General features: G+C 40.9%; 1 protein-coding gene and 1 pseudogene across 1 annotated transcript in view; one reads left to right on the top strand and one right to left on the bottom strand.

Moving 5' to 3' along the window:
• Positions 1 to 18,108, top strand: part of Ect2 (epithelial cell transforming 2) — a 57,170-nt gene extending 39,062 nt beyond the window's left edge. The window contains exons 22-25 of the mRNA XM_029474863.1: positions 1,993 to 2,147; positions 13,769 to 13,876; positions 15,302 to 15,445; positions 17,811 to 18,108. Of these exons, the coding sequence (XP_029330723.1) occupies positions 1,993 to 2,147; positions 13,769 to 13,876; positions 15,302 to 15,445; positions 17,811 to 17,900 (497 nt within the window). The 3' untranslated portion in view covers positions 17,901 to 18,108. The remainder of the gene's footprint in view (positions 1 to 1,992; positions 2,148 to 13,768; positions 13,877 to 15,301; positions 15,446 to 17,810) is intronic.
• Positions 6,667 to 6,788, bottom strand: LOC115030779 (annotated as a pseudogene).
• Positions 18,109 to 18,122: the final 14 nt, after the last annotated feature.

Here is an 18,122-nt window from a genome sequence, read left to right as displayed (position 1 = left end):
AAATGACCAGTTTTATTCAGGACCATATATTTTAATACATTTTTTTCACCAATGGTGCATTTTGGGCTCTTTTTTTTTTCCCATTAAAAATATGTATGGATGTTTATTTAGTGTCCATGTCTGTGTACTACATCCATACAGTGCTCACGGAGGCCGACAGAGGACACACATCCCCGTGGGAGTGAAGTTAAGATGGCTGTGAGCCATGTGGGTGCTGGGAATGAACCCAGGTTCTCTGGCAGAGCAGCCTATGAGGTCGTAACCACTGAGCCGTTTCTCCTGCTCCAGGAATGTCTTTAAGATTAGGGAAGGGGGTTGTGGAAGTGATGACAAGACAGTCCAATGTGTAAAGGTGCCTGCTGCCAAGAGTGACCTGAGTTCAGTCTCTGTCACCCACATAGTGGAGGAAAAGAACTCATTCCCACGATTTGTTCACTAAAGTCCACAGCTCTAGCATGAGAGTGTGCATAGGAATCATGCCATCTTCTTTTAAAGAAAAGAGAGATTATTAGTAGATGTATATCAAATAAATAGCCCACAGTATCTGGTAACTTGGCATAGGATCAAATACACACACACACATACATATGAAAAAGATGGGTGTCGTGGCTCACTCTGATCCTAGCCTTTGGGAGGCAGAAAGAAAGCATATCTCTGAGTTTGAGTCCAGTTATAGGTACGTAATGAGACTCAAAAACAAATAATAAACTACAAGTAGGCATGTGTACATGTGTGCGCACACATACATGTGTGCTAGTTTTCTCTTGCAACAAGAGTCCTGAGGTAATGCATTTCTAAAGATACTTTGGCTGATGATTTTGGAGATTTCAGTCCATTCTCTTTGGTCTCACTGCTGTGAATGGTGGTGACTTGGTTCATCATGTCTGAGAGCACATGATGGGACCTCATGGCTGAGCCGTGAAATGGCATGTCCTCAGCCATCTAGAACCTCCCACTGGCGCCCAGCTGGAGACCGAGCCTGTAAACGCTTTTGGTGACATCCTGATCCAAATTAGCACTGTCCCAAGGGAAACTTTTCCTTTTTTCACTTGACTAGTATTTGATTTTTCTGAAAAGGCCCCACTGGACATCTACCTTAAGTTGTGCTATCTAGTTAAACAGCACTAGTGTTGTGTGTCTTGGTTTAGGAAATCTTTTCTTTTGTTCTTTAAATAAAGTTAAGTGCTTTAGGTGATCTGCTCCTGAGTTTGTAAGACGTGAGCAGCTCCTCTTTCTCCTGTGTGTTGCTACTAATCAGACCCAGGGCTTTGTACCTGCTTGTCAATTCTCCTACCCCTGAGCCACATCTCCAGTGCACAGTAACTTACAAAACTGGTTTTTACCTGTTCAACTCTGTTTCCTAGAGCCTATGATGAGGCATTTACTTAAATTTGGTGGATTTGTGGTTGTGAAAGTGTTCAAAACCCATTAGTGGATATCTGTAAGATGCAGATCAGGGAGATAGAGAGGCACTTGATTATCTGAGTTCAGTCCCAGGGACCCTGTGCTGGAGAGAGCAGTCCTCCCACAGCTGCCCTGGCCTCCACATGTTCATTCATAGTAATTTTAAGTTTGTTTGTCTTCACATTTTTCAGCATTGTAATTTTAAAATGTTATTTTAGCATCTCAATTACAAAGCAATTATGTTTTGATATTTGTACCCTTTGATTTGATTTATGTGTGTTAGTGATATATGCGCTCACTTTACTTTTGAAATTAGATACTAGAATGCTAAGAAATGTTACCTATTTTTTATTAAGCTATCAGTGAGACATTTCACAGTCACAGAGAACACTCCTTACTTGTTCTCAGGTTCCTTTGCTTTCTAATATGTGGTTAACTCTTCCCAGTCTTCAAATGACTGTACTGATGCTCCCTTTGAGTTAAAGAAAGCAGGGCAGAGAGAGGAGGGACTTGATTTTGGTGTTCTGCGGAAACGAAATGTCTAATAGCTAAGGACTAACACTGTTGATGGTTGTTCTGGAACCCTAGATTGTCACAATGCCTTTGCCTTGCTTGTAAGGCCACCAACAGAACAGGCCAATGTCCTGCTCAGCTTCCAGATGACGTCAGAGGAGCTTCCAAAGGAGAGCTGGCTGAAGATGCTGTGTCGACATGTAGCCAACACCATTTGTAAGGCTGATGCTGTAAGTTCTTAGACCTGTGTCAAATACAGGTGTAAGCGTGCACAGTGCGGCCAGAGTGAATGACTGTACATTTCCAGTGGCGAGTTAATCATGAATTGGAGAGAGCCTTTAGTTTTACTCATAAGACTGAAAACCTAGGTTGTTTGGTGAAGGGTTTTTAAATTTTTAGGCCCATGAAATATCCCGAGTCCCTGATTCCCAGATGGTCAGTTTTAACTTTCTAGCTCTGTGGCTGCACTTTTATAGTGAGGCTTTTGGGCACTTGGAATGCACGGTGTGCTTTTTGTAGATTCTTTTCCTTTTAATCAGGGAGTTTAATAGATGGACATTAAGGTAATTTTGCATATATAATGTCTTCTTTTGGGGGTTTTTTGTTTGTTTGTCTTTCGAGACAGGGTTTCTCTGTGTAGCCCTGGCTATCCTGGAACTCACTCTGAAGACCAGGCTGGCCTCGAACTCAGAAATCCGCCTGCCTCTGCCTCCCGAGTGCTGGGATTAAAGGCGTGCGCCACCACGCCCGGCAATATAATGTCTTATGTAGCTGTTTTACAAGTGGTTTTCTAACTTTCATTATTTTTTTAAATTAAATTATCATTTTGTGTTGACCACTGTTTTGCCTGCATGTATGTTTGTGGCCTGGCTGGACTTGGAGTTACAGATGGTTGTGAGCCACCATGTGGGTGCTGGGAATCACACTCAGGTTCTTTGAAAGAGCCACCAGTGCCATCTCTTCAGCCCCTTCAAATCAAAACCATTCTGAAATCCAGTAATGAAAGTCTTTGCTCAGCGGTGTGCCAAAGTTGTTGCAAGCTCTCTTCATTCCTGGTTTTTTTTTTTTTTTCCCTGTGACTGTTTTTGAGATGGCCTGCCTTTGAACTTTGAACTCAGTATTTTATTTTTGTTATTTGACTTAACCTGACATTGATGCTTTTTTCTGTTGTCTTTGTAACATGGTGAATTTTTTTTCTGCACAGTGATCTTTTTAAATTGCTCCCATTACTACTAGTGTCTGCTGAGTGTTGGATCTTTTCTGTCTTCTTGAAACTTGAGTTTTCTTAAAACAGTTTTTCTTAAGTTGTAGAGTGTGTAGTCCATCATAGTGGTGAAGCCAAGGCAGTAGGAGCTCCAAGAGGCTGGTCATGTCCTCGCACAGTGACGAGGCCGTGATGCTTGTGCTCGCTTTTCCTTCTCCTTACATAGGTCAGCATCCCAGCGTGCTGCAGCAGAAGAGTGCCACCCACAGTAGACAGGCCCCGCCACATCCTAACCCAAATAACCCTCCAAAGGCATGCCGAAAGGCCTGGGCTCCATAGGATTCTGGCTCAGATTAACCGTCCTGGTGGTAGAGGCAGTCTTTCTGCTGTTGGTTAGCATGGCTCTTCAGTATAGCCCCTGCTGTTGGTTAGCATGGCTCTTCAGTATAGCCCCTGCTGTTGGTTAGCGTGGCTCTTCAGTATAGCCCCTGGTGTCGGAACTTTGCTCAGTACTGGTTTCATCATGGTACGCCCTTTGGTGAGTTTCAAGTCCAGGGCCTGAACTGAATTCTTCCTGGGCCAGAGGCCTCTTCCCACTTTGCTTCAAGAGGAGGAGAGAGTGCTGCATCTTGCCTCTTGGTTAAGTTAAAAGCAGACACTGTACCCACTCGTCTGACTTTCCTTAGCACTTAGGATGACCTTGTTTCCTATCACTGTGCCGTCTTGCTTGCCACCTCAGCCTCTGGCTTCCTTCACTCCTACCCTGTAATTTCCATCGGCCTTCTTAGGTATGGATAGTATTGGCAGAATATTCCTCTTTCAAAATGCTTGGAACCAAAAGTGGCATACATGTTGTCAAGTTTTTCAGATGTGGGGTATCTGTAGACTTTCCTGGTCAGATATATCTCTCGTCTGAAGATATAAGTTGCTCCAAGACTCAGTATTAAGTGCACACTGTTTCATGGAGCATTGGATTATGATTTCACATTGTTAGATTAGGGGAGCTTGACTGTAGTAAAAGAGAGAGCATTTTTTTCTCTTTCTTACTGAAAGCAGTACCTGTCCTGACAAGACAGCAACTCTTAAAGTACCTTTATACTAGACAGATTACAATGAGATGACTGGAAGTAAATGAATTGCCAGTTATTTGAGATTCTATAGTAGCTCTTGGATGAATTCAAGGCCCCTTGGAAGATAAGGTGATCTTGTGAGGTTGTTAGATAGAGAGCCCTTACTCTGCAGAAATGATACAGCGAATAGATCTGTTGCTGAGAGAAACTGACACTGTTTAGTGATAGTATTAAGAGTCTCTTGGGCCTTCCCAGGGGAATAACATTTTACCACACTTACACCTGCCTTATAATGATGTTACATAGATCAGGGTAGGTAACAGAGTGGCTTATGCAGTCTTTTCTAGGTGGATAACTTTGTAACATTGAAATGCAAAGCTAATGAAAATTTTTGCTTAAAGTGTAATTATTGACTATAAGATGAATAATCATATTAGAACTGAACTACAAGCAACAAATGCAGAAAATTTCAGATAATATAATTATCCACAAGATGGCAGCAAACATTTACCTATGTTCTGATACTTACAGCACAAAATTATTCCAGTTTGTTGAAATTTTTTTCCTTAAGATTTGCTTATGCACTGAAAAATTTGGTGACATCAGTAAGCTCTTTTCTGAGTTTAAGGTTTCACACATAGTAAAATAATTTAAAGCCCCTCATTTAATGTCTTATTTGAGAATATTTTGCCATATTGAAGAAAGTATGTTTCTAAATATGTATGTTCAAATGATATAAATATATGTACATCTGGTAATTTTTTTTAAAGCTATTCTGATTTTTTTTAATCAATAGTTTTTGGCTGTTTAAAAAAAAATTCCTAGTACCCTAAATAATAGATGCTTGCTCATTTTGTTGCTGAAGTCTCCTTTGATATGTAATCCCAGGGAGTCTTCAGACCTGTTAGGATTACCACACCAGCTTAAGGCTGCTTAACTGAGTAAAATAAGTATGATTATTTTATTGTATATACTGTTTCATTTATTCTGACCATTTGTAAATGAGTTAACAAAGCTTTCAGGATGAAAGAAAACTTTAAAACAATACGTGTGAAACTAAAGCCAAGAATAATAACTGATGATTGTATAACAAACTCTAGAACTCAGGCATCTTTATTCTCAGTCAAACCTTTTATCTGTGTGAATTTCAGTCTGTACCCTAGTCCCACTCTTTTCTTCTCGTACCTGCCTTCCACCCTTAAAGCCTCCCCTACAACAGAGGAAAAAAAAATCTTGTGGAAGCTGTAGTATGTCACAGTGTGTCTCACAGTATACCCTTTTGTCTACATTTCTTTGCTTGCAAATGTTCATTTTAATGACTTTGGTTTGGGTCAAGGCTTCTGACTTCTGCTGTACTATCAATATTGGAAGCACTGGGACTCCTCTCAAATATCCTGTTGTCACCCTGTGTCATGGGGATCCTCTGGTTTTGGGTCTATGGGACTGGTCCCCTCATGCACTCCAGCAGTTCATAGCTGGGGTAGATGTTAGGGAGGGCAAATTCAAAGTCCTGGGTTGGGGCCTGAGCTGGCCTGCCTGCTGACTTTTCAGTTTCACTTCATTGGGCCAGCTCTTGGCCTTCCACCCAATCCGCATCAGGGTCAGCTCTACTGTTGTAGCAGGGGAGGGGTAGGGCTAGCTCTCCTCATGCTCATCCTCTGGCTAGCTTATCTGCAACTACTGCATTGTTATGGGGAAGGGTGCTGTCCCAAGTATGGCATCAGGCTAGGGTTGGGGTCAGCTCTTTTACTTTCATACCTCAAGAGACAGTTCTGCAAACCCTCAGATACCAACATGTCCCTAAGAGGCAGTCCAGATCAGAGACATCCACCTGGCCTTTGGTAACAGACCCCTGCTGCTGCAAGGCCACCTTCCCACCCCTGAAGTTACAGCATTGTCCAGGATCCAGGTGACGTCACTGGCCGCTCACATCAGGCTGTTCCTACCCCTGAGTCTCCAGTTCTGTCTCTTCATTGTGCCCACGTCCTTCTGTTTCTCTTTCTCTTCCAATTCTCCACCACCTACTTGCTCTACTTAGTGGCTCGTTGGTTCGCTGAGTGTCTGGGGTTATCTCTGAAGTGGTCTCAGGAGCACTTGCTCTGCCCAGCTCATGCATTATAGTGCTGGGCAGGGATCCTCTCAGGCATGGTCTACTCCCCCAGGCCTTCGTGGTGCCAGACTGGTGCTCATCTAAGGCTAGCTCCCTGTCCAGGCCCTACCGGCACTCGTCTGGTGGTCAGCTTGGGCTCATCTCCTTATTGGGTCCACCTAAGTGGCCCCATGTAAGGCTAGTCTGTCTTGGGCTCACTCCTGCCCAGGGCTCATGGTCCTAGGTGGAGTTCTTCTAGTATCCAGTTTGCTTTCCACCCTGGATGCCCATCTGGGCCTTGGAGGCGCCAGACTGGTGATCATCTCAAGCTAGCTCCCCATCTGGCACTGGACTGGTGATCATGCCAGACTTGTTTTTTTCAGGGAATGGTAAGGCTACTAATCAATCACTTAAATGTTCACAAATCAGAACAGAGTGAAGAAATAGTCCGTCTCTCTGCCACCTACTGATGCACATGTGACATAGCAGCTACACTTGTAGGGGCAGGGCAGTCAAATCGTTGTGTATCTCTGCTCCCTAATTTTATGATTCCCCATGTTCTGTGTTTTCAGAATGTAATGTGTAAAGTTTAGTCTGCTTAAAGTGTTAACTCTAGAATATATACAGCAAAATTTCCAGTCTCTTCCCAACATGTATATTCTCAGTCAGGGAGGTGTTTTTTGTGACACACTTACACACTCCACACACCCCATACACATACCTTTAATACCAGTGGTATAGTTTTATGAATACATGAACTTAAGCATCGTTATCTTTGGCCAATATAGTTCATCTAGAAGAAGTAACTTGAGAGTTAAATGCTGTATGCCATTATTTAGTATTTTTGACACTAACTCAGTGTTTCTAATAAAAAATAAAAACCATATTCTATGTCTTGGCTGGAGAGGTGGCTCAGTGGCTAAGAGTACTGGCTGTTCTTGCATAGCACTCAGGTGCTGTTCCCAGCACCCACATGCCAGCTTGAAACACTCTGTGTCCAGTTCCCAGGGATTCGATGCCCATGTTCATCTTCTGTGTGGGCACTAGGCATGCATGTAGTGTACACACATACATTCATACATGCATGCAGGCAAAATACCCATACATATTATATATATTCTGTATTTTGACTTTAATTATTGCCACTGATTGCTTATGAATAACAGTATTTTGATTTTTTGATAATCTTGTAAGCAGAATTATAACTAAAGGGGAATAGACATAGGAACTGTAGGAAGATATTTGTTCTTGTGAGCCAGTATTATTTATAATGAAGTTAATATATGATTTTTATTTATAACTATTCAGTAGATTATATATAAGATGCATATATCACCTAGTATTCAAAACTGTTGGATCCTAAATGTTAAGATTCCCAAGTATTCCAGATTTTAGATTTTTTTCTACATTTTGAAATATTTGCATATGTATAATGTGATAAATTGGGTATTATGCAAGTTTAAACCTGCAATTCTTTTGTTTCTTATAGTCTAAAGATAATTTGTTTTGTGCCTGTGGGAGCCAGGGAGTTAAGCTTAAGAAAGGGAAAGAAGAAGGACTGGATAACTTGTGTGTTAGGTACTTTTATTGTCCTTAGATACCAGAAATGTGAGCTCAGTCTGTGTGTGCACGTTAACTAGCATTCCTGTGTAAACTTGTAAGCCATAACTGGCGCTCCCTTTTACTTACAGTTGACTCTGTACCTCAGGAGAGGCCAGTGTCTGCTTTTCAGTCGTAAATTCAACACTTGTTTCTGTGTTCCTCTGGGGTCTATAGGCATTGGGGGGTAATTGAAAAACTGCCTTCCCATAGCTGCTTCTCTGTGTGACACACTTGACTCAACTGTAAATGTTTTCAGAATTATGGAATTATTTCAGGAAGTAGGAGCTGAGCTCTGCTTTAGATTTCATTTATATTTTACTTGAGAAACCCAGAGAAAAAGATTAAAAATAAAGGATAGTTTTGAAAGCGCTGTAATTACTAATGTGAAGTAACAGGAGCCTGGGACTACTCAGATATGTCTCCCCCACGAGCACGCTTGCCTGCTCCTCTCACTCATTCTTCTCCATGTTTACAGAACTGGGAGAGTGCGTCCGTCCTCCTTGGATCTCAGCAAACAGCTTTGTTGTTACTCAGTCCTCTAGTGGAGAACCTGGGCATTTCTCCTTTGGGTCATTTTGAAGGAAAGCCGCCTCCGGTTGCAAAAGACCTTATGGTTTATCTTCTCAACTCAGAAGGATTTACTTCTTTCAGAAAATAACCGGGAAACTACTTTTCCCCTTCTTACTTCTTAGGTAGTTATTAGATGCTCATTAATAGTTAGGTAGTTATTATATGCTTAGGTAGTTATTAGATGCTCATTAATAGTTAGGTAGTTATTATATGCTTAGGTAGTTATTAGATGCTCATTAATAGTTAGGTAGTTATTATATGCTTAGGTAGTTATTAGATGCTCATTAATAGTTAGGTAGTTATTATATGCTTAGGTAGTTATTAGATGCTCATTAATAGTTAGGTAGTTATTATATGCTTAGGTAGTTATTAGATGCTCATTAATAGTTAGGTAGTTATTATATGCTTAGGTAGTTATTAGATGCTCATTAATAGCTATAGCAAAAAGAAAAAGTGTAAAAAAATAAATGAAAGAATTAAAGAAATAGTTATTGCAATAGGAAAATAGATCATGAACTTGCTAACACCACCTTTTTGTTTTTTGTTTTTTGTTTTTCGAGACAGGGTTTCTCTGTGTAGCCCTGGCTGTCTTGGAACTCACTTTGTAAACCAGGTTGGCCTCAAACTCAGAAATCTGCCTGCCTCTGCCTCCCAAGTGCTGGGATTAAAGGCTTGCGCCACCACTGCCTGGCGAGATACCACCCTTTTCTTATATCAATTGCTACAGTTTATTATTTGTGTGTCAATGTTTTGCCTGCATGCATGTGCATGTGCCATGTGTGTGCAGTGCCTGGAGAGGCCCAGAGAGGCCACCTGATCCCCAGAAGTGGAGTTGAAAGATGGTTGTAAGTCCCATGTGGGTGCTGGGAAACACTGGGTCCTGAGGACGAGCAGTAGATGCTCTTACTGCAGAGCCAGCCCTCCGACCCTAGAGCCTACAGTTCCCAACTCCTCCACTGTAAAGAGCAGGTTACAGCAATGGAGCATAGGTAGAGTTTGCTTCATTATATGAACTGAGGCTTTTTTTAATTCAAGGAATAAATTTTAGTTATATATTTATGCTATGACTTTTTAAAAATGATATTTGTACATAAAAGTAAAGACAAATCAAATAAAATAGATATGCTGCAGTAATACAGCATACCTTTTCCCTATCCCATCAGTCTTTCCTTTCAGGAGTGTGTGGTTTTGTTATGCTTTGTCCTTCCAGAAACAAAAGAATAGGTGTATGCTTTCTTTGAAAATATATGTTTATTAGAATCACCTGGGCGATTTTCTCTATAATATCATACATTGGTACCTAGGTTGTTTCTGGTTTTCTTTCTTTCTTTTTTTTTTTTCCGTAAATAGGTGAATCTCTAATACATTAAGTTTTTGGCCAGCCATACTATTTTACATAGTCCTTGTTCACATAATTTTCTAGTATACTCCGTTGTAATTTTCAGCTTTCTGATTTTAAAACAGTGCTGCAAGTTGAACAAGTCAAAAGCACAGAAAGTATATTTAAATGTTTGGACTTCCCAGTGAAAAGTAGGAATATGTGTGTGTTGATGACAGGGAGTCAGTCCCTGGCGTCTTTGTAGCCAGTAGTACGCTGCACACCATCGTGGTCCTTCTGTAAGGTAGCACTGTGGTTTTTGTTTGCACAGCTATGAAATGACATTCCTGTGAGGAAGCAGTACAGCGCTTCAGTGCGCACGTAATTGGTGGTGCTATGTGTAAAGCAGGGCAGGGGGCAGAACCTCACTGTTACCTGGAGCAGGAGGAGTGTGGCACTCACTTAGGGTGCCAGTCACTCACTGCTCAGGAGATTAGAGGAGCGTCAGCCCTGTTAGGACCTTCATCTGTTAGGTAAAGCAGTGAGAGCACACGCGTGTGTCAGTAGTTATCCTTAATGACATCTCAGTCAATCTGTTAGGAAATGTGTAGGAATCGTCTTTTAAGAAACATGCAAGCTATTTTAAGAAGTTTGTGTTTGGCTAGGATTATAATTCAGTGGTAGCAATTTCCAAGACCTGCTTTCAATATCCAGCACAAAAAGAATGAAACAGAAATCTGCAATGTCGAGCCCTTGATAAGATAGTCCTGAGTGAGAATGTTAATAAACAGGTGTTGATTCATCTTCAGTTAGTTTATGAATTTTTTTTGTCTCTAAAATCCTATGGAAAACTTTTGGCTTTTGACAGAATGATCCCTAAGAGAATTTCTAAAGAAAATACAATGATACCTAGAAATTTTAGTAGTGCTAATACCATTTGAAATAGTAACTTCTACTTAAGGTTTGATTGGGAGAGTGGATGTGGATGGCACTGTGCACTGGAGAAGGAAGTCCGGAGGCTAGCTCGTAGTATGCTGCTTTTCCACCACCGTGGTTCTGGGATTGACTGAATACAGGCATCAGGCTTGCAGACAGTCGCCACACTCACTGGTTTCATCTTTCTGGCCCTAAAATTGTACTTTAAAAAGTGACAGTGATCAGAGTGTGTTGCACTGTTTTAAAGTTTATATATGAACCTACAGGAAGAGTAAACTTACAGAAACTAAGTTACACAGATGGATATTTTGCCCGTTTGTATGTCAGGCCATTCAGTGCACAGGGAGGCCAGAGAGGGCATTGGATCCCTAGGCACTGTAGTTGCAGGTGGTTGGGAGTTGACAGGTGGGGGTTTGGAATCAAACTCGGGACCTCTGGAAAGCAGTCCTTTTTACTACTGCTGGGCCTTTTCTTTTTTCTTTTCTTTTCTTTTCTTTTTTCATTTTCTTTTTTCTTTTTTCTTTTTTTTTTTTGGTTTTTCAAGACAGGGTTTCTCTGTGTAGCCCTGGCTGTCCTGGCACTCACTTTGTAGATCAGGCTGGCCTCGAACTCAGAAATCCGCCTGCCTCTGCCTCCTGAGTGCTGGGATTAAAGGTGTGCGCTACCACGCCCGGCTCTGCTGGGCCATTTCTTTAACTCCAGAATAGATGGTCTTGAAATAAGGCTGTCATATTAGTGTAGACTTTAATTAAAGTTATTAGCCCATGGCACTACAACAAGTATTTAGAACTTAGATGGATATCCTTTTTCTTTCCACATATATTATAAATAAGTGTGAAAAGATGAGAGACCATTTCAAAAGCAAATATATGTGGCATGTATTATCTCTTTTAAGCCGTAAGTACTTGGTAAGACAGGAGGGACATAAGGAAAAGAAGTTACAGAGTTTAACAAAAGAGGTTTCCATATGTTAATAAGGAATGTAAAATAAAAATGGACAAAAATAAGTAATAAAATACACTTGTTATTTTTTGACTTTAACTTCCTTTTAAGGTACAGATATCTACAAGTACTGTTATCTGTTGGAGATTGGATTAGTCTGTAATTTAACAGATGTGTCAAATGAAACAAGTGGTTTGAAGGCGGCCAAATGACTTTAATTGTCTTGTTTTTAATTCTAAAAGGTTCATCTTATTTCTAGCTATGTGCATGTAGGGTGAATATGTGCATGTGGGAGAGGCAGAGGACAGAGGAACAGGGCAGATGGGAGTCTTCCAATGGGTGCTGAGGACTGCACGCTGGCTTCTGCTACAGCAGTGTATCAGTTAATGCCTGGGCGACATCTTCGGCCCCAAGTGTAAAGAAACATGAAGAAACTAAGAAAGCTTTAGCAAAATAACCTATTTGGCTGCTAATGGTAAAGAGCAAAATAGACATACATAGTTAACTTCTGTTTTATTTTAAATAGCCTTTTGAAATAAATAGCCATTGTGATTGTAGGACATACTGTTTAATAATTTGTGCTTGTAGTTTGGCATTTCAGTCAATTCTGAGTTTTATCGGGCTTTCTCCTTGTACTTTAAAAGATGGTATTCACAGTTCTGCAGTTACAGGACTGGTAGTGCTAACTTGTGGCTTCTCAGTGCCTGAAGAATGAGGTCATTGATCTTTTTCAGTCTAGATTTATGGATTTAAAGGGAAAACCCTTCATAGGAATAATGGGTAGACTTCCCTTTGAAAGTCCAAAGTAATATTTGTAATTACTTGGAGAAGGGCTGTCTGGTACTTTAGATGTTGTGAGATCTGGGAAAATGGAGCCAATAAATGAGGAGTCTCATACAATAGCTTTATTCAGAGCATCAGACAATTTATAATAACTCTGAAGGTTAAGAACAGTCCTGTGGGGGCTGGCGAGATGGCTCAGCGGGTAAGAGCACTGACTGCTCTTCCATAGGTCCTGAGTTCAATTCCCAGCAACATGGTGGCTCACAACCACCTGTAATGAGATCTAATGCCCTCTTCTGGTGTGACTGAAGTCAGCTACAGTGTACTTATGTATAATAAATAAATCTTAAAAAAAAAAAAACAAAAAAACAAGGTCCTGTGAATAAATTGTACAATCATACAGATAAGCTCCAGGAGGCAAAAACATGGTTTTCCATAGAGACATAGAAACAATAGCCAGTTGTACTGAAAAATCTGAAGTAAACTCACTCGAATCCACGCACCTGGGAGGGACATGGAAACACATTCTAAGAGCAATTCCGTGTTTTGAAGAAACTGAGGTCAGAAGACTCTTGAGTCGCTTTCTTGGAGTTTTCTCACAAGCACTCAGAATTCCACTCACGTGACTCCATCCTTGGCCGTGTCTGACAAAGGTTATCTTGTTTTCAGGGTAATTTTGGCGCATGGTTCTTTGCTTACGCTAGGAGGGCTTTCGCTCCTTGGGGAATGTACTCTATAATCTGTGGACCCTCTCTTTTGGAAAGAGCACTTCACTCATATTTACACAAAATATTTGCAGTTTGCAGGGTGTTACATATACCCTGATATCTAGCTGCTTTTTCCGTAGGGACTCAGGATGTCGGGCCAGAACTTATAATTTAGATTTCTTCCAGACACAAACTGAGGAAGAAAGTCAGGTGCGCGTCTCTTAAGGAAAGTGTGTGGTTTTTTTTGGCTTTGAGGGATAAATTTAAAAGAACATTCACTGTTTTAAATAATGTTCAGTTTTAGGGTTGGTAGTAAGATTTTGTATGGATGTATTCCCTGTTTGAATTATGTGGTCTCTAGTAAACTGTTCGTTTACATAATTATTTTTCATTATCCCCAAGTTACTGTTTTGCAGGGTAGAAATTAAGTACACTGTTGTTGATAGTGGGGTAGGGTGGCACGATGGTCAGATCCGGGACATATATGCTTTACCACTGAGCCACATCCCAGCCCAATGTCACACGTCTGAGGTAGTTTCATCTATAAATGTTACCATGTGTGGGAATGGGCATGAGTGCTTAATGGTTTGATTTTAGAAACAGTTGGTTTTGAACTTTATTTTTCAACAGGAGAATCTTATGTATGTGGCTGATCCCGAATCTTTTGAAGTAAATACAAAAGATATGGATAGTACATTGAGTCGAGCATCTAGAGCAATAAAAAAGACTTCCAAAAAGGTGAGCTCTACTGAAATTCTGCAGATATCTCTAAACGCGCTTTTCACTTTAAATTAAAAGAGTGTTGCCGTCAACACCAATAATAGAATGGCCTAGAGCTGCTGTGAGGACCTGCGTGAGTTCTGTCTTTAGAACCTATGGAGCTGCGGATCAAGACATTGATAGTCCTAGGTCTGGGCGGCAGAGTCGGGAGCACTCCTGGAGTTTGATGTCAGCTAGTGTAGCCTACTTGGTGAAGTCCATGCTAGGAGAGATCCCATCTTTAGCAAGAAAAAAGTAGAAAGCACCTGCCTGATACACATCAGGGGGCCATGTACTGTACCTGCATGAGTACACTCGTGCATGCATGTGTAAACACACACACACACACACCCCAGTTTACAACAAAGCTGACCTACAGTACTTGGAAATGACTCACAGATTACATTTTATAATGTTCAGTGACTTCTTTGTCACAGTGCTTACAAATAGCTTGCTGTTGCATTCTTTTTGTTTGTTTTTTTGGTTTTTTTTTCGAGACAAGGTTTCTCTGTGCCCTGGCTGTCCTGGAACTCACTTTGTAGAACTCAGAAATCCGCCTGCCACTGCCTCCCAAGTGCTGGGATTAAAGGTGTGCGCCACCACAGCCCGGCTTGCTGTTGCATTCTTGTTGCAGCGACTATTGTATGAACCAGACCTGAATGAGTTGTCGGTGATTTAGGTATAAGTGCATTTACATTCATCTTAAATAATGCCCAAAACAGTTTTCAGCAAAGCATGACTTGAGTTAGGAAATCTAGACTCTATTCATGTTATCATCTTAGTAATGGAAAGTAGAAGTGAGCTGGGTGTGCTGGCGCACACCTTTGATATCAGTACTTGAGAGGCAGGCAGAGGCAGGTGGGTCTCTGAGTTCCAGGCCTGACTGGGCTAGGTAGAGACAATATATTTCAGCAGAACCAAAAAAGAGTAGAAGTAGAGTTTCAGAGAGCCACAGAGCATTTGCAGCCTTATAGCTGTGTTTTGTTTCCCTCTGAGAGGGAGGCCCTGTTCTACCTTTACCCTCACTCAACACTGCAGCATAGTAGACAAACTAGACAGAGTCTGATTCAGAGGAAGTCCTTCACTGGCACTGAAGGAACTAGGGTTTAAGTGGTTTTGGATTACACACCTACACTGTGCAGAATAAGAGAAAACCCTTAGCAGGGGTTAGCTGAGGATAAAGCTTTTTAGCACACACAATTCCTGGGTCCAGCCCCAGCCCTACAAACAGAAAACAAGCAGCACAGCAAGCCCTAAGTTCTTGTGCCCCAGGCTAGCTACCATCCTTCGACCGCATCCTTTTTGTGGAAAGTGATAGATAGGGCTTTCTTTGTGTAGACAGATTTTTATGGACCATCTTAAGTTTGTCTAGCTGTAACTGATATTAATACTTTTAAACTTCAGGTTACAAGGGCATTCTCTTTTTCCAAAACTCCCAAGAGAGCCCTGCGGATGGCTCTTTCATCATCCCATAGCTCAGAGGGAAGGAGTCCTCCGAGCAGTGGCAAACTTGCTGTGAGCCGTCTGTCCAGCACATCATCCTTAGCAGTAAGTATTGGGTAATGTGGTCAAGGCCTTGCTTAGATGCATAGGTTGCTGCACTTTGATAATGTTAAGCAATCTATTTTTTAAAACTTTCTAAATTTTTATAATTGAAAGTTTTAGCTTAGCTTACAAAGTAATGGAGTTGTTTTATTGTCTAAACCTCTAACTTTTATTTTACTTATAAAAGCAACTGAAAGATCCTGCCCCCCCTCCCAATTTGGGGGGGGGATGGTGGTGGTGGTGGTAGACAGGGTCTATGTAGCCTTGGCTGTCATGGAACTACTATGTAGACCAAGCTGGCCTCAAACTCTCAGATATGCCTGTCTACCTTAGCCTTCCAAGTGCTGAAATTAAAGGTATGTGCTCCCATGCCCAACTAAGAGTCTCCTTTTATTGAGTTAGATACATACCTACTATGTAGTTTATTGGATGTGAAAATTTTACTATAACTGAGACATTTCCGTAAGAAGAGAAGCATGTTTTGGCCTGGCTTATTACTTTATAAATGTTATATTTCTATTTGATGAGTTCCAGTAACATTGGACTAAGGTTTTTTTTTTTTTTTCTCAGTTGGCTTGATGTATATATACTAAAGTATAGAGATTTCCCTGGAATCCGAAGTCAGGCACATACTTAAGTGTTTCTGAACAGTCTGCATTCAGTTGTAGAATGCTTAGGCACCGTCCTGCCTCCCCAGCTACGGGGCTTTGGAATTACTAGAGGAAAGTTACATAGTCTTTTCTTTTCCAAATTTCAAAAAAAAAAAGTTAGTCAACACTGACATTTGTGAAGAATTAGGAGCTATGGCAAACAGTAATGGAGACAAGTCTCATGAAGTTTAATGGGAGCTCATTGTATCTGTGGAAGAAAAGAAAACACTCTTTCTAGATCGAATCTCTGTCTGTGCGTTTGGTCTTCTGAATTCACAACTTTACTGTTGCTTTAAATTGATAGTAAGTTAGGTTAAATAGGTTTTGCATATTGCCAAATAAAGATGGTTTTTACAAAAATTAAGTTCACAAGAAGCAGGTTTTTACAAAATGTCTCTTAGGAGAATGATCATCTAAAGGAGAGTGGTATTCTAGTGGTGTAGGTCCATTGTGGCTTTCTGTAGTAAATCACGAACTCTGCCTGGGGAGGAGTTCCTGCGGAAGCCCTTGTATCACCTGAGTGGGAGTGTTTTAGTGCTTTTACTCGCTTGCATGGGAACAGAGCCAGTTAGCTTACAAGCCCCGAGTTTAGATAAGCATTTAAAAAAGGTAGACTTTTATTTTATCTTGATTATACCCACTCTTGGGCATTAACCTTCTGCGTGTTTTGGGCATAGTTTAAGATTCTAATGATGATTAACTTTGACCTTTGAAAGAATAAGTTTAGATTGCTCAGCAATTGAATACTTATTGTTACTTAGAATGCTACAGTTCTGTTCAGTTTTCATGTGGAGTGAAATATACATCCATGAAAATGCACACCTATACATATAGTAATTGGGCATATAGTTAATACAACACTCTGGGAATATATGACTTAATTTTAGATTATTTCCATGATGTCATTTTTATCCTCTCTAATTTTGCTTTAAGAATTAAGAAGAGGGGTCTGGAGAAGGGGGTTCAGCTGTTGAGAAATTTCCTGCTCTTTCAGAGCACCCAAGTTTGGTTCCCAGGGCCCATGTGAGATAGCGCACACACACACACTCACACATTCACACACACACACACACACACTCACACTTACCTTTAAAATAAGAATTAAGAGAGAACCAATAGGATGACTCAGGAGGTCTAAGGTGCTGCCTCCAAGCCCGAGTACCCGAGTTTTTAACTAAAGAACCAGTTGACTCTCACAGATTTAACACCAAGCCATCCGTGCCTCATAGAAGAAAACACACCAGTGCTGTTACTAAGCCAGCGACTTCTCGTGAAGTTAATTAACATCTGCTGAGGATGGCCTAGTTGGCCATCAATGGGAGGAGAGGCCCCTTGGTATTGCGAAGATCATATGCCCCAGTGCAGGGGAATGCCAGGGCCAGGAAGCCAGAGTGGGTGGGTTGGGGAGCAGGGTGGGGGGAGGGTACAGGGGGCATTGGGGATATCATTTGAAATGTAAATGAAGGAAATATCTAATAAAAAAATCTGCTGAATCAGTCAGTCGTCTAGCTTTTGTTTGAGAATGCTGAACTAGTTTTAGTTGTGGTTTATTCCGACTCCATTCCTCTGATCATAAGTTATATTTAAAGAGTCTGGAACTGTTAGTGTCTTGATTGTCATGTTAATAGTAGAAGGAGGAGAATGGCAGGCATGGCTCTGAACTCTGCTACAAGTTTTGAGAAGAAAAATGTACATTCTATTTGCTTTGTCTTTTATAGGGTATTCCATCTCCCTCCCTTGTCAGCCTCCCTTCTTTCTTTGAACGGAGAAGTCATACATTAAGTCGATCTACAACTCACTTGATATGAAACAAGTCCTGTGGGACCTTATGCTTCAACAAGATGCTGACTTTCGTGGTACTTTGAATTAGCACTTGGTAAAGTTGTAGAGAGGATTAGTAACACTAACCAACGCTGTTTTATTTTCTTGAAATACATTTTTCAAGATGGTCTGTGTAAAAAAATATGATTTTGATGTAATTTATCCTTATTTGAATCTCACATCTGAAGACCAGTGACTTAAGTTATTCC

The sequence above is a fragment of the Mus caroli genome, chromosome 3 (genome assembly GCF_900094665.2).
Source record: "Mus caroli chromosome 3, CAROLI_EIJ_v1.1, whole genome shotgun sequence".
NCBI classification, from domain to species: domain Eukaryota; kingdom Metazoa; phylum Chordata; class Mammalia; order Rodentia; family Muridae; genus Mus; species Mus caroli.
This window is presented reverse-complemented; position numbering and strand designations above follow the sequence as displayed.